General features: G+C 43.6%; 2 protein-coding genes and 1 pseudogene across 5 annotated transcripts in view; 2 read left to right on the top strand and 1 right to left on the bottom strand.

Moving 5' to 3' along the window:
• The window catches only part of Polh (DNA polymerase eta), a 33,630-nt gene extending 26,283 nt beyond the window's left edge, over positions 1 to 7,347 (bottom strand). For 2 of the 4 annotated variants that reach the window (XM_036167353.1, XM_036167356.1), the window contains exons 1-3: positions 6,555 to 6,762; positions 3,520 to 3,662; positions 2,688 to 2,822 (exon numbers count right to left, since the gene is read on the bottom strand). In XM_036167353.1, coding sequence (XP_036023246.1) covers positions 2,688 to 2,822; positions 3,520 to 3,656 — 272 coding nt within the window. In that variant the 5' untranslated portion in view covers positions 3,657 to 3,662; positions 6,555 to 6,762. Of the gene's footprint in view, positions 1 to 2,687; positions 2,823 to 3,519; positions 3,663 to 6,028; positions 6,071 to 6,554; positions 6,763 to 7,275 lie in introns of those variants that run through there. The other 2 variants (XM_036167354.1, XM_036167355.1) reach the window with 2 other exon arrangements.
• On the top strand, positions 1,757 to 2,146 carry LOC118569770 (annotated as a pseudogene).
• Positions 6,839 to 12,830, top strand: part of Xpo5 (exportin 5) — a 43,126-nt gene continuing 37,134 nt past the window's right edge. Inside the window, exons 1-3 of the mRNA XM_036167352.1 lie at positions 6,839 to 7,119; positions 8,700 to 8,821; positions 10,144 to 10,216. Coding sequence (XP_036023245.1) covers positions 7,015 to 7,119; positions 8,700 to 8,821; positions 10,144 to 10,216 — 300 coding nt within the window. The 5' untranslated portion in view covers positions 6,839 to 7,014. The remainder of the gene's footprint in view (positions 7,120 to 8,699; positions 8,822 to 10,143; positions 10,217 to 12,830) is intronic.

Raw genomic sequence — 12,830 nt, 5'->3', positions numbered from 1 at the left:
TCCCAGCACGCAGGAGGCAGAGGCAGGCAGATCTCTGTAAGTTCAAGGCCAGCCTGGTCTATAGAGCTAGTTCCAGGACAGCCAGGGCTACATAGAAAAATCCTGTCTCAAAAAACAACAAAGAAAATCCATAAGCAAGTGACAAGTGGCTTAATAAAGACGTAATAATTACCCAACTGAAGGGAACAATGGATAGGTAGATAAACAATAGAAAAAGGAAAAGAAAGAATCCTAGGAAAGCCTTTTCATGCAGTGCTAGCATTATACCAAGTTAAAAGGCATACAGACCCTGAGTATACCTATGTGACAAGGATGTCTCTAAAAAGAAAAGAAATGCCTAGCACAATGAAATATTCCACTACGTTCACTTATCCCTTTGCTATGTACATACAACTAAGAAACCTTTTGCTTCAGAGTCTATCTTCAAACAAGACACAACTTAGGGAGAACATGACACTCAGCAGAACAGATTTTTCTTATGACAGCAACTCTTACTACGAATCAATAAACTGACCATGGACTTCAATTTCAGTCAATGGTGTTTGGCTAGTGCAAGCCAATTGCTCTGGACATACTGTCATTCAAATTATGAAGGCAAATGCCTAGGATTTAGGGATACATTTGGGCAGGTAGGCTATCTTTTTTAGGGGAATATCATCTCATCATAGATCTATTTATGACTTGGGACAGTCTTTTGTCAACTTGACACAAGCTAGGGTCATCTGGGAAAAGAAACCTCAATTGAGAAAATGCCCCATCAGATAGGCCTGTAGGCAAGTCTGGGAGGCATTTTCTTGATTAATGATTGCTGTGGAAAGGCCCAGTTCACCAAGGGCAGTGGTCCTCCTGGGCAAGTATCTTAGTCTGTATACAAACTGTATACAGACTGAGTATATCCATACATGTATGGATACATGAATATATGTATGTAACAACAATTAAAGAAAAAGAGGTCATGAATTTGAAAGTGGGTGTGTATGTACAAGGGAGATTTGGAGGGAGAAAAAGAAGGGGAAATGATGTAATTATAATCTCAAAAACTTACTTAAAAAAACAAGTAAATTGAGTGAGTCATGGGGAGCAAGTCATGGTCTTGCATTCTTCCATGGTCTCTACTTCAATTCCTGCCTTCAGGTTCCTGCTCTGACTTTCATCTCTGTGATGGACTGTGACCTGAGATATAAGTTAAACAAACCCTCTCCTCCCCAAGTTACTTTTGGTCAGTGCTTTATCACAGTAATAGAAAGCAAACTAAGATAAACCATAAATGGTTCTTCTAGCCAAATAGCTAGTTTTCTACAATCTGGATGTTTTCTTTACTTTGGTTTGGATTTGCTATATAATTTAAAGTTATTTGATCTTGTTATATTTTCCATAAAATGGAAACATTTGCATGTCTTCACTAAGATGCCCCAAAAAACTATTATGATTACTATTCCAAAATGTCATTAAATGAGAATTACAGATTATTTGACTTTTCTCTTACAACCTTTATTTGCACTAGGAAAACACCTCAAAGGACAAAAACCAAACTAATGTCAGTTAAGAGCACCTGCTGCTCTCCAGAAGACCCAGGGTCAATTCCCACAACCCACACGGCAGCTCACAACTGTCTGTAACTCCAGCTCCAGGGGATCTGACACCCTCACACAGACATACATGCAGGCAAAACACCAATGCACATGAAATAAAAATAAATTTAAAAAATATAAGGAAAATAAAGTGGCCCCGTCCTTTCCAACTTGGGCTCGGCAAAATGGCTCCCGCAAAGAAGGGGGGTAATAAGAAGGGCCATTCTGCCACCAACGAGGATGTGACCCAAGAATACATCATCAACACTCACAAGCGCATTCATGGAGTGGGCTTCAAGAAACATGCCCCTCAGGCACTTAAAAATTTCAGAGATTTGCCATGAAGGGGATGGGGGACTCCAGATGTGCACACTGACACCAGGCTTAATAAATAACGCTGTCTGGGCCAAGGGAATGCCCCATATCATATTCGTGTACGTTTGTCCAAAAAAAAATGTGATGAGGATGAGGACTCACCAAATAAGCTCCACACATTAATGACTTATGTGCCTGTTACCACATTCAAAAATCTACAGTCAATGTGGATGAGAATGAACCCACTGAATGTCAAATAAAGTTGCAGAACCTCCTCTTAACTATTGAGCTAACTTTCATTTCCCCATAACAAGTGACTTTTAAACAAGCAAGATAATAAGTGGTTCCTTAAAGCAAGAACTTAAAAGTAATAATAAAACTGCCACTGAAGCACACATACAATATTTAACTCATAGACACAGGATGCTGATAGAAAAACATTTTGGCCAGGCAGCAATGGTGCACGCCTTTAATCTCAGCACTTGGGAGGCAGAGCCAGGTGGATCTGTGAGTTCAAGGCCAGCCTGGGTGAGATCCAGGACAGGCATCAAAACTACACAGAGAAACCCTATCTCGAAAAACCAAAAATATTTCATATTTGTTTCAACAAGTTTATTGAGTACATTGCAAGAAGCAACAAGCCACAGTAACGAGTATCACCTGTAGCTTTTTTTTAAAGTGGCTCTTGATATTAAAACTAGATCTAATGAGTGCTAGGCAACCACTCTACCACTGGCCATACCCCACCCCACAAAACACTTCCTAAGTCCTCTATGTTCCTTTACAACGGTTTCTGCTTACTTGGTGAGGTTGGCTTTCCCGCGGGACTCACGAACTTGTGCCAGCAGAAGATCTGGACATAGCTTCTTAGCATCATCTGCCCACATGTTTCTGGTGACCCCAAATGCACGAGCTTCATAACTCACTGCGATAATTCTAAAGTTGCGGGGAGAAAAGGAGACAAAATCAAAAGTATTACATGATCTCAAACAATAATAAACTTTTAACAGAAGTAGGCTACAAACACATAAAATTAGAAAATTGTGATGACAAATGCTATTTTTCAATCCCAGACACAGAAGTTCAGAAATTTCAGAAAAGACCTAGAACAGAACCATTGAGTTTTCATAGACTAGAGTCTCAGTGGGGTCTGGGGTGATGGTTAAGGGTTAAGAGCACCAGCTGCTCTTTTCACCTGGGTTTGATTACCAGCACCCACATGGTGGCTTATAACCACGGATCAGTAACTCCAGTCCTAGGGGATCTGATACCTTATTTTGGCCTCTGTGGGTACTGTACAAAGCACTCAAACACAAGAACATTTTGTTAAATACTAGGAGAGGTTGGGGAGATGGCTCAGTTAGTAAAGTGCCTGTCATCCAGCAAGCAGACCTGAGTCGGGAGTTGCCAGGCCCATAGAAAAAGCTGGGTGCAGCAGTACATGGTCTGTGTTGGTGGAAACTGGAGCTTGCTGGCCATTGGGCCTAAGCTGAATCAGTGAGCTTGGGGTTCAATGAGAGGCTCTCAAAACAGAGAGAGCAACTGAAGAAGACCCTCAATATCCCTACTACGAGACAGACAGACAGACAGACAGACACACACACACATACATGACACTCTCAATGATACATACCCACCACCTTTCCATGTTTTGTACTGTACAACTGCACAAGGCTTATTCCTCAAATGAGGGTTTTGCCGTTGTTCCACTTGGACAAAGAAACAATCCATATCTACAAGAGCAACCACTCGATCTTGTCCAGCAGCCATTTATTCCTGGAAGACATTTTATGAACAGAAAAATACTTAATCTAAAACACAAAACCAAAAGGCCCCCATTGTAATTTGCATGTGTGGTGGCTACACATCTTTGACCTTAGCACTTAGACAGCAGAGGCAGGCAGATCTTTCAGGTCTACACAGTGAGACCCTGTCTCAAAAGAACAATAACAACAATATTTCTACGTCTAATTGATGAGCCACAACAAGAATGGGAGCATGAAAACTAAGAACAAAAGGCATTTTCATCTACTGTTGACACAAGAATAAACTAGTACAATTTTATGAAGGTAAGTCATATTTAAAACTTTAGAGGTGGTGGTGGCTCACGCCTTTAATCCCAGCACTCGGGAGGCAGAGCCAGGTGGATCTCTTTGAGTTCGAGGCCAGCCTGGTCTAAAGAGTGAGATCCAGGAAACGCGCAAAGCTACACAGATAAACCCTCTCGAAAAACAAAAAACAAAAACCACACACCAAAAAACCTTTAGAAATTTGAACTCCTGATCCTCCTGCCTCTACTTCCCAAGTGGTGGGATTACAAGCATGCATCAGTATACCTCACCACTCATTCTCAGAAAGAGACATTTCATAAAAGATACACAAATAGCCAAAAGTTGCCCGTCACTGTCCTGTTACTGTGAAGGACACGGTGATCCAAGCAGCTCTTATAAAAGAGAGCATTGAGTTGGGTGCTTGGTTACAGTTTAGAGTTAGTCCATGATCATCACTGTGGGATCACACAGGCATGGGGCTGAGGCAGTAGCTGAGAGCTTTACATCCTAGTCTGCAAGCAGAGAGAAGAGACCGGGCCTAGTGTGGGCCTTTGAAAGCTCAAAGCCCACCCCCAGTGACTCAGCTCCACTAACAAGGCCACACCTCTAATTCTTTCCAAACAGTTCCACTAAGGACCCAGCATTCAAACATATGGGGGCGGGGCTGTCACTGTCACTCAAATCACCACAGTGCCTAACAATGGACTCAGCAGCATCATTCATGGGAAAATGAAAATTTAAACTACACAGACCACAAACCGATGACATACAGTAAGGGAAGAGAACCAAAGGATAATCTAGTTGATCGACAGATCCCAATTGTAAGTTTAGGGGAAAAAGAAGAAAATGTTGCACATCAATCAACCTCAGATTGAAAACATGCAGGAAAAAAAGTATACAGTATATCTATTTATATAATACTAATATTGTGCTAGGAATTATGATTAGAGTATCTGGGAGAGGCTGGGGTGTATTACTCAATGTTAGAGCTCTTTCCTAGCATTCTCAAGACGGTAACTTTGAACCTTAGCAAGTGCCTGTGTGTGTGTGTGTGTGTGTGTACAATGGCATAGGTCATATGCAAATACTACATATGACATTTTATGTAAGAGTCCCAAGCATCTGTAGACTGGGTATCCTGCAGACTGCAGGAAGAATATCCTGGGCAATCTTTCTGTGAATTTGGAAGGACTGTATATATATTCAAAGCATTCCTGTGAATTGGAGGTGGTGGTGAGACAGGATACTCTGGCTGCTTCAGAGTCACAGAGATCCACCTGCCTCTGCTGGGACTAAAGAACAGCTGCCACCACACCTGTCATGCAAACTGTTTACTTTGAAATACTTTTTTAAAAAGTTTGCATATAGAAAATGGTGGCACATTTCTGTAATTCCAGCACTCAACAGGCTAAGGCAAGAAGATTTTAAGTTCAAGGCCAGCTTGAGCTACATAGAAAGAATTTTGTTTAAAGAAGAACACACAAATGAAGAGAATAATCAAATACTACGTAAATGCCCTGTTTCTCTGAAAATTTTCAATAACTAAGCAACTTTCAATAGATCCTACCTGCAACAACTACTTTGTGATGTTTAGTGATGTTTCTATTTGTAGAATTTCTTTTTTGTTTTGAGGAATGGTTCTTTTATTTATTTATTTCCCCCTTTATTTATTTATTCTTAAAAAACAGAATGTCATGTAGCCCAAATTGTCCTAAAATCTTGCTCTGTAGCCACAAATGACCTAGAACTCTTGATCCTCCTGCTAAATGCTGAGATTACAAGTACATACCACCGTTGTCAGGCATCATGACTTTTAAAGGTTCTCAAGACATTTCCAATATGCAGCAACTTTGCATACCTGGCCTATCACAAATAATACTTTCACAGAAACACAGGATATCCATGATTTGAATATAAGAAACAGGTTATACAGATGAGTGAGCACCTAACTGTAACTTAAATTTTTTTAAATGAACATTCACCTTGAAAACAGTGCCAAGCAACAACTACAAAGTTTCAGTACTAGTGTAAAGAAAATAAATAATTAAAAATCTGAACGCTCAAGGCATTAACTCCTTACAAATCACTCACCTAAAACAAAGTGATCTTAGGTTAAAAAGCCATAAGTCAGGCATCCCTTTGTTTTGAAGAGGCTTTTCTGTAATACTGGAACAGATAAATCCAGAAAATGGCAACCATCTCCCCCCCCTCCTCTCTCTTTCCTCTCTCTCCCCTCCCCTCCCCTCCTTTTCTTCTCTGCCTCTCTGTCTCTGTCTCTCTCAACCCGAAGCAATCCGACTGCCTCAGTCTGCCAAAGGCGTAGTTGGATGCATTTTAAAAATATTTTGGTTTATCCCACTCGGTACAACACACATCTGGAGCGGGTCTGTAGTAACACGCACAAGAAAATATGTGCAGGTGAAGAGGAAAGTTTAAGTTACAAGAAAATGACCCTACAAGGAAACTCTCCTTAGAGGCAGCTTCGGGGCCTTCTCTCCCCGGAAGCGTGTTTCCATGTCGGCCCCGTGTACCCCCAGTTACTCCAAGTCAAACCAACAGCCAAGGCAACCGAAGCAACCCGACACAGCGATTCCGAACGACGTCTCGATGTTCTTACCACAGCGACAAACACCTGTCAAAACTGCCAAGCGCGAGGCTGCGGGCTCCGGGCTCGGTGCCCTGGCAGGAAAAGGAGACCGACTGCCGTGACGACGGGGAACCGGGCCGGTGTCCCTAGGATCCCGGCCAACAGTCCTCCCAGCAAGCCCCGAGTTCAGAAAGGCGCCCAGCGAGGGACGGTTGACGCGCCTGCGCATCGCGGAACTTCCGTCCTCCGCCCCGCCCGGCCAGGCGCGGCCCGCTCCTTGAGCCGCCACTTCCGTGCGCGCACGCGCAGTGCCGGGCTCAGCGCGTGCGCAGCGCTGGGTTCTTCCCAGCTCCAGCCCCTTGGTGCTCACGCTCCACCTCCCGTTCCCCACCCCCAGCCCGCCGCGGCCTGGTATCAACGTGTGGTCCCGCCAGGGGTGCCGTGTGTGCCTCGTGCTCCCGGGACGGCGGTGGTGTTCTCGGCTCTAGCCATGGAGATGGAGCAAGTGAACGCGCTGTGCGAGGAGCTAGTGAAAGCGGTGACGGTCATGATGGACCCCAGCTCCACCCAGCGCTACCGGCTGGAAGCCCTCAAGGTAGCTGGGGTCCTGGCGCCAGGGCCTGCCCCCGAGACCCCTATCCCAGGCTTCCCCTTCGGCCTTTCCAAATTCATTTTGTCTCCCGCCTCTGCGGCCCTTGGGCCTCCCACTCCCAGTGGCGACACTGGCTTCTGGTCGTGCGGCCCTCCTCACCTCTTCCCACTTGGGTCTTCTCTTGCTTGCGCGTCTGTCTTTGCCTCGAACTCGAGGGTCCCTAACTGCTGCGCATTCTCTAGCCACTTCTCAGTGGCCTTTCTGCCCACTCCTCACTTCTTTTCACTCTAGACCACACCACGATCACCGCAGGCGGCGCTCCTTCTGACGCCCGGGATTGCCTGGCGATCTGGAAGCGCACGTGCAAATTCTGCCCCCAGTGCCCCTCATTCTTCCCTGCTGATCCACTCCAGACTTGTGCGGATTTCCGATCCCCGAGTATCCCTTTTCTTACATCCTTACATGTCTCTCTTTTGAGTCTTGGGCATCTCTGGCTGATTTGTAACACCCCTCCCATGTTTATAGGAGTGAGATGTTCTTTGGCTATTTTTGCGCTAAGGTGCGCTTTACCACTGGCTTTGCATTTTCACAAAGGCACTTTGGTTTCCTGGAAGTAGTTCTCTTGAGTTCCCACAGCGGTAGTGCTCTGCCTCAAGGTCTAGCTCAAGTTTTGCTATATGGGAACGCTAATACCTACAACAGAGCGTCTTTCCCATTAGAGTGAGCACCAACATATAGATGTACACGGTTTTGAATCAAACAACTGTGGTTTTTTGTTTTGTTTTGTTTTTTATTGTGAAGAGTTTTACATAGGCACGGAAATAGAATACTACAGTGATCCTGAATAGGCCTGTGACAGGAACTCAGATGATACACAGATTTGCTTGTTTACTGGCTCTCCCTGTCACCCGTAGTTTTTAAAGCTAATTTTAAGCCGCCTCTGTGGGTATATCTCTTTCTTTTCACACTTTTAGGTCCACTTTCTTTTTAGTATTAACATGACTACTGTCAAAGTGGATCATATCAGTAGCACTAATCTAGATTTTGCAGCTTAAAAACTCAGCTAAAAAGACAGGCCTAGTGGCACAGTCTCCTGCTACTCAAGAGACTAAGGCAGGAAATTCAAAAGTTAAAGACCCACCTGAACAACTTAGGGAGACCCTTTCCCAGTAAGTAAACAGATGGCTTAGTGGGTGAAGTGCTTGTTTATTGCTGGGTGCTATCATCCAGGCATGGCTGTGGAAGAGACTAGCAGATCCCTGAGTTGAATGGCCAGCCAGTCTAGCCAAATCATGAGTTCCAGGTTCTCAAAACAACCTGGAGAAAGGCATTCAGCTTCAGTTTCTGGCATTCATTTGCTTGCCCAGCTACAAGCATGTGCGCATACATGAATACATTGCATACATACATCAAAAAGAGAGAAAGCTGGGGATATAGTTTAGTGGTAGTGTGTTTGCCTAGTACATGAAAGGTTCAGTTCCCAGTAACATGGACACCATCAGCTAGGGCTGAAATTTTCTTAGGATTTTTAGTCTCCATTTTCTCATGTTTCCCCATGGAAATATTAACTTTTCTTCTTTCAGTTTTGTGAAGAGTTTAAAGAGAAGTGCCCTATCTGTGTCCCGTGTGGCTTGAGGTTGGCTGAAATAACACAGATTGCCGTCGTCAGACATTTTGGCCTTCAGATCCTGGAACATGTTGTCAAGTAAGGAGCTCTTGGCCACTGCAGTTTGCTGAAGAGAACAAGTCTTTAATCCTTTCATGACCTACACAGGTGCTTTTCCAGTGCCTAGGAGAGACCAGAACTCACACGTTTTACTTTTTGTCCATCCAGTTAAGTCATCTATGTAAAGAGTGTTGCACATGCTAAGCACTCAACAGGCCAGGCACAGTGGCGCTCATTACAATGCTTAGAGCGCTGAGAGACCGAGGCAGGAAGAGTGCCACAGTCAGGCCCACATAGGCTACATAGTTTCAGTACAGAGGGCTACAGAGTGAAACTTTGTATCAAGAAACCAAAGTTTCCTTTTCCTTTTTTTTTTTTTTTTTTTTTTAGTTTTTGGAGACAGGATTTCTCTGTGTAGCTTTGCGCCTTTTCTGAATCTCACGCTGTAGACAGGCTGGCCTCAAAACTCACAAAGATCCGCTTGCCTCTGCCTCCTAAGTGCTGGGATTAAAGGTGTGTGCCACCATCGCCTGGCTGAAACCAAATTTTAAAAAGAGACAGAAAAGCTTTTTTTTTCCTCTTTGAAAAGCATCAATATTGTTGATGGCTAGATGAACATTTGCCTTTGGGCTATCAACAAAATCAAGGAGGAAAGCTGATTTGGGACAATAATACTGTATAAGTGTTAATTAATGCACAAAGGCATATATGAAGCTTCTTAAGAATGTCTGTTGTCAGCCGGGCGGTGGTGGCGCACGCCTTTAATCCCAGCACTCGGGAGGCAGAGGCAGGCGGATCTTTATAAGTTTGAGGCCAGCCTGGTCTACAGCGTGAGATCCAGGAAAGGCACAAAGCTACACAGAGAAACCCTGTCTCGAAAAACAAAAACAAAACAAAACAAAAAAAAAGAATGTCTGGTTTAATGTGGATTTTTTTTTTCTCCATTCTCTGAAGAGTAAGTACAGAATCAAAAGTAGAAATTTTTTGTTGTTGTTTCTTTCTTTTTTTTTTTTTTTTTTTTTTTGAACTGAGGATTGAACGCAGGGCCTTGCGCTTGCTAGGCAAGTGCTCTACCACTGAACTAAATCACCAACCCATTGTTGTTGTTTCTTAAGATAGAGTTTCTCTGTGTAGCCCTGTTTGTCCTGGAACTTACTCTGTAGATCAGGCTGGCCTTGAACTCAAAGAGATAAGCCTATCTGCCTCAAGTGCGGGGATTAAAAGCATGCTCTACCACCACCTGGCAGCAGGTATACTTTCTTAATGAAAGAAAATGTAAAAATGTAAAGCTGGAAACAGATATTCTCTTATGAAGAAGAAAATTCTGATATCGTTTTGTTGATTTTTGTTTTGGTGGTCAGGTTTCGATGGAACAGCATGTCTCGACTGGAGAAGGTTTATCTGAAGAACAGTGTCATGGAGCTGATGGCAAATGTGAGCAAAGGGTCATTGGGAGATTTGTGTTCCTAGACATCTGTGTAATGGTCATGGCTTCCATGTAAACTGACGCACCTGTCCTGACCACCTGGTCCTGGTCCCAAATAACCAACTCAGAGGCTAAATATGAATTATAAATGCTTGGCTGATAGCTTAGGCTTGTTACTAACTAGGTCTTACATTTTTAAGTTAACCCGTATTCCTTATTTATGCTCTGCCATGTGGCAGCACATTCATCTGCTGCCTCTGTGTCTGGGTGGTGACCCTCTGACACTGCCCTTCTCCTTCCCATCATCTTTAGTTTGGTTGCCCCGCCTATACTTCTTGCCAGGCTACTGGCCAATCAGCGTTTTGTTTGTTTGTTTGTTTTAACTGGAGCTAAGGACTGAACCCAGGGCCTTCGCTTGCTAGGCAAGCGCTCTAACACTGAGCTAAATCCCCAACTCCAAATGTCTGTTTGTTTGTTTGTTTGTTTGTTTGTTTGTGACAGGGTTTCTCTGTATCTTTGGAGCCTGTCCTGGAACTCACTTTGTAGACCAGGTTGGCCTCGAACTCACGGAGATCCACCTGCCTCTGCCTCCTGAGTGCTGGGATTACAGGCATGCACCACCACCGCCTGCCAATCAGCATTTTATTAAACCAGTTTGAGTAACAAATCTTTAATGTCTTCAGGAGAATTATTCCACAGCACTTCCACATAAGTCAGATAGTATGACATTAAAGACAAACCAGAGGAGATTTAAGATTCTCAGCAAATGAATGAATATGATTCTTTTATGTTTGTTTGTTTGTTTGTTTTCAAGATAGTTTCTCTGTGTAGGTTTAGAGCCTGTACTAGACCTCACTCTCTAGACCAGGCTGGCCTCGAACTCTCAGAGATCTGCCTGCCTCTACCTCCCAAGGGCTGGGATTAAAGGTGTGTGCCACCACCGCCTGGCGTGAATATGATTCTTAGATGTAGCTTAAAGTCCTGTCACACACTTTTTATCCCAGCATGTGGGAGGCAGAAGTGGGCATATCTGAGTTCAAGGCCAGACTGGTGTACATTCATAGTGAGTGCCAGGTCAGTGAAGGCTACATAGAGAGACCCTGCCTCAAAATAAGTAAGTAAGATTCTTAGATGTAAATTAGATGATTGCAACATTTTGAACCTTTTTTCTTTTTTATTTAACCTTAACTACTGTGATATGTGTGATGAAAATCATACAGAGTAGATTTGTTTCACTCATGAAGCATGCTATAAGTTGATGGCCTTTTTAGTTATTTAATTTAGTCAGTCTCACTATGTAGTTCTGAGTGGTCTCCTGAGTGCTGAGATTCAAGGTACACTCCCCCGTGTCTGGCCAGCCTTCCTTTTTTTGAGCTAGGCCTGACTTCATTGTGAATCCCATCGTGGCCTCCACATCACAGCAGTCATCCTGCCTTCAGCTTCCTGTATGCAGGGACTATAGGCATCAGCCACTATGCCTGTCTTTTTTTTTTCCCCATAACAATATGAAAAGGAGGATACCCACATATTTGGTGGGGGTGTCTTTTGAGACAGATTCTCATGAAGCCCAGAGCAGCTTCAGTCTTGCTATGCAGCTGAGAATAAACTTGAATTTCTGATGCTTCTGTGTACTGGAATTACAGGCAAGCACTACCAACCTGGCCTTTTAAATAGGAAAATAGATTGCAAAATTATGATTAGTCCTATAGAGATTGGCAGGGATGGATTATCAGTTTTAAAGTTTAAATTCTTGGGAGACAGATAGTTTATCTTTCTTTTTTAATATTAGAACTACTGGAGCGATAGTGCTCCTTGATGGCCTCCCAGGCTACCAGTTTCCCAGTGCATACCTTATTTCTGTATTCCACTATGGTCTTCACAAACCTGAAGTAATATGAAAGCCTCTTCAGTTTGTGAATACGAGCAGCAGTGTTTTCCTGGCTCTGTGACTGCCATTTATTAGCTGTTGAAACCTTCATTTATGTTTTCAGTGGGAACAATGATCGGTGAGAATGCAGGACAAGTGATTCATACATGGAGAACAGGTTTAGGTTCAAAGAGGCCTGCTGATTAGTGTTGTCTGCAACATTTTTCCTATTCCATTCATTTATGGAGGGTTGCGGCATGTGTTGGAAGAGCAGAGGATAACTTGAGGGATTCGGTTCTCTGCTTCCACCACATGGTTTCTGGGATTGGAACTGAGATGGTCCGTCTTAGAGACAAGAACCTGTACTCACTGAGCCATTTCCAGAAACCCACCTCACCCCTTTTCTTGAGGCATGGTTTCATGTGGCTCAGGCTGGGCACAAACTTGATACGTAGCAGAGAATGACATTTAGTTTTTCTGTCATTGTGTGCACACACTCAAGCATAGACAGGGCACAAACATTGATGAAGGTCAGACTTTCAGAAGTCAGCTCTCTCCTCCTACCATGAGTTACTTGAGTTGAACCCAAGACACCAGGCTTACACAGGAAGTACTTTGTACCTCTTGACCATGTCACTGGCTCCGAGGATGAATCAAAAGTTGTCTTCTAATTCTCCAACCCTCTACTTCCCGTGTATGAGATTATAGGTGTGTACCTCCACACTCAGTTTATGTCCTGTTGGGATCAAAGCCAG

The sequence above is a fragment of the Onychomys torridus genome, chromosome 18 (genome assembly GCF_903995425.1).
Source record: "Onychomys torridus chromosome 18, mOncTor1.1, whole genome shotgun sequence".
Classification (NCBI taxonomy): domain Eukaryota; kingdom Metazoa; phylum Chordata; class Mammalia; order Rodentia; family Cricetidae; genus Onychomys; species Onychomys torridus.
This window is presented reverse-complemented; position numbering and strand designations above follow the sequence as displayed.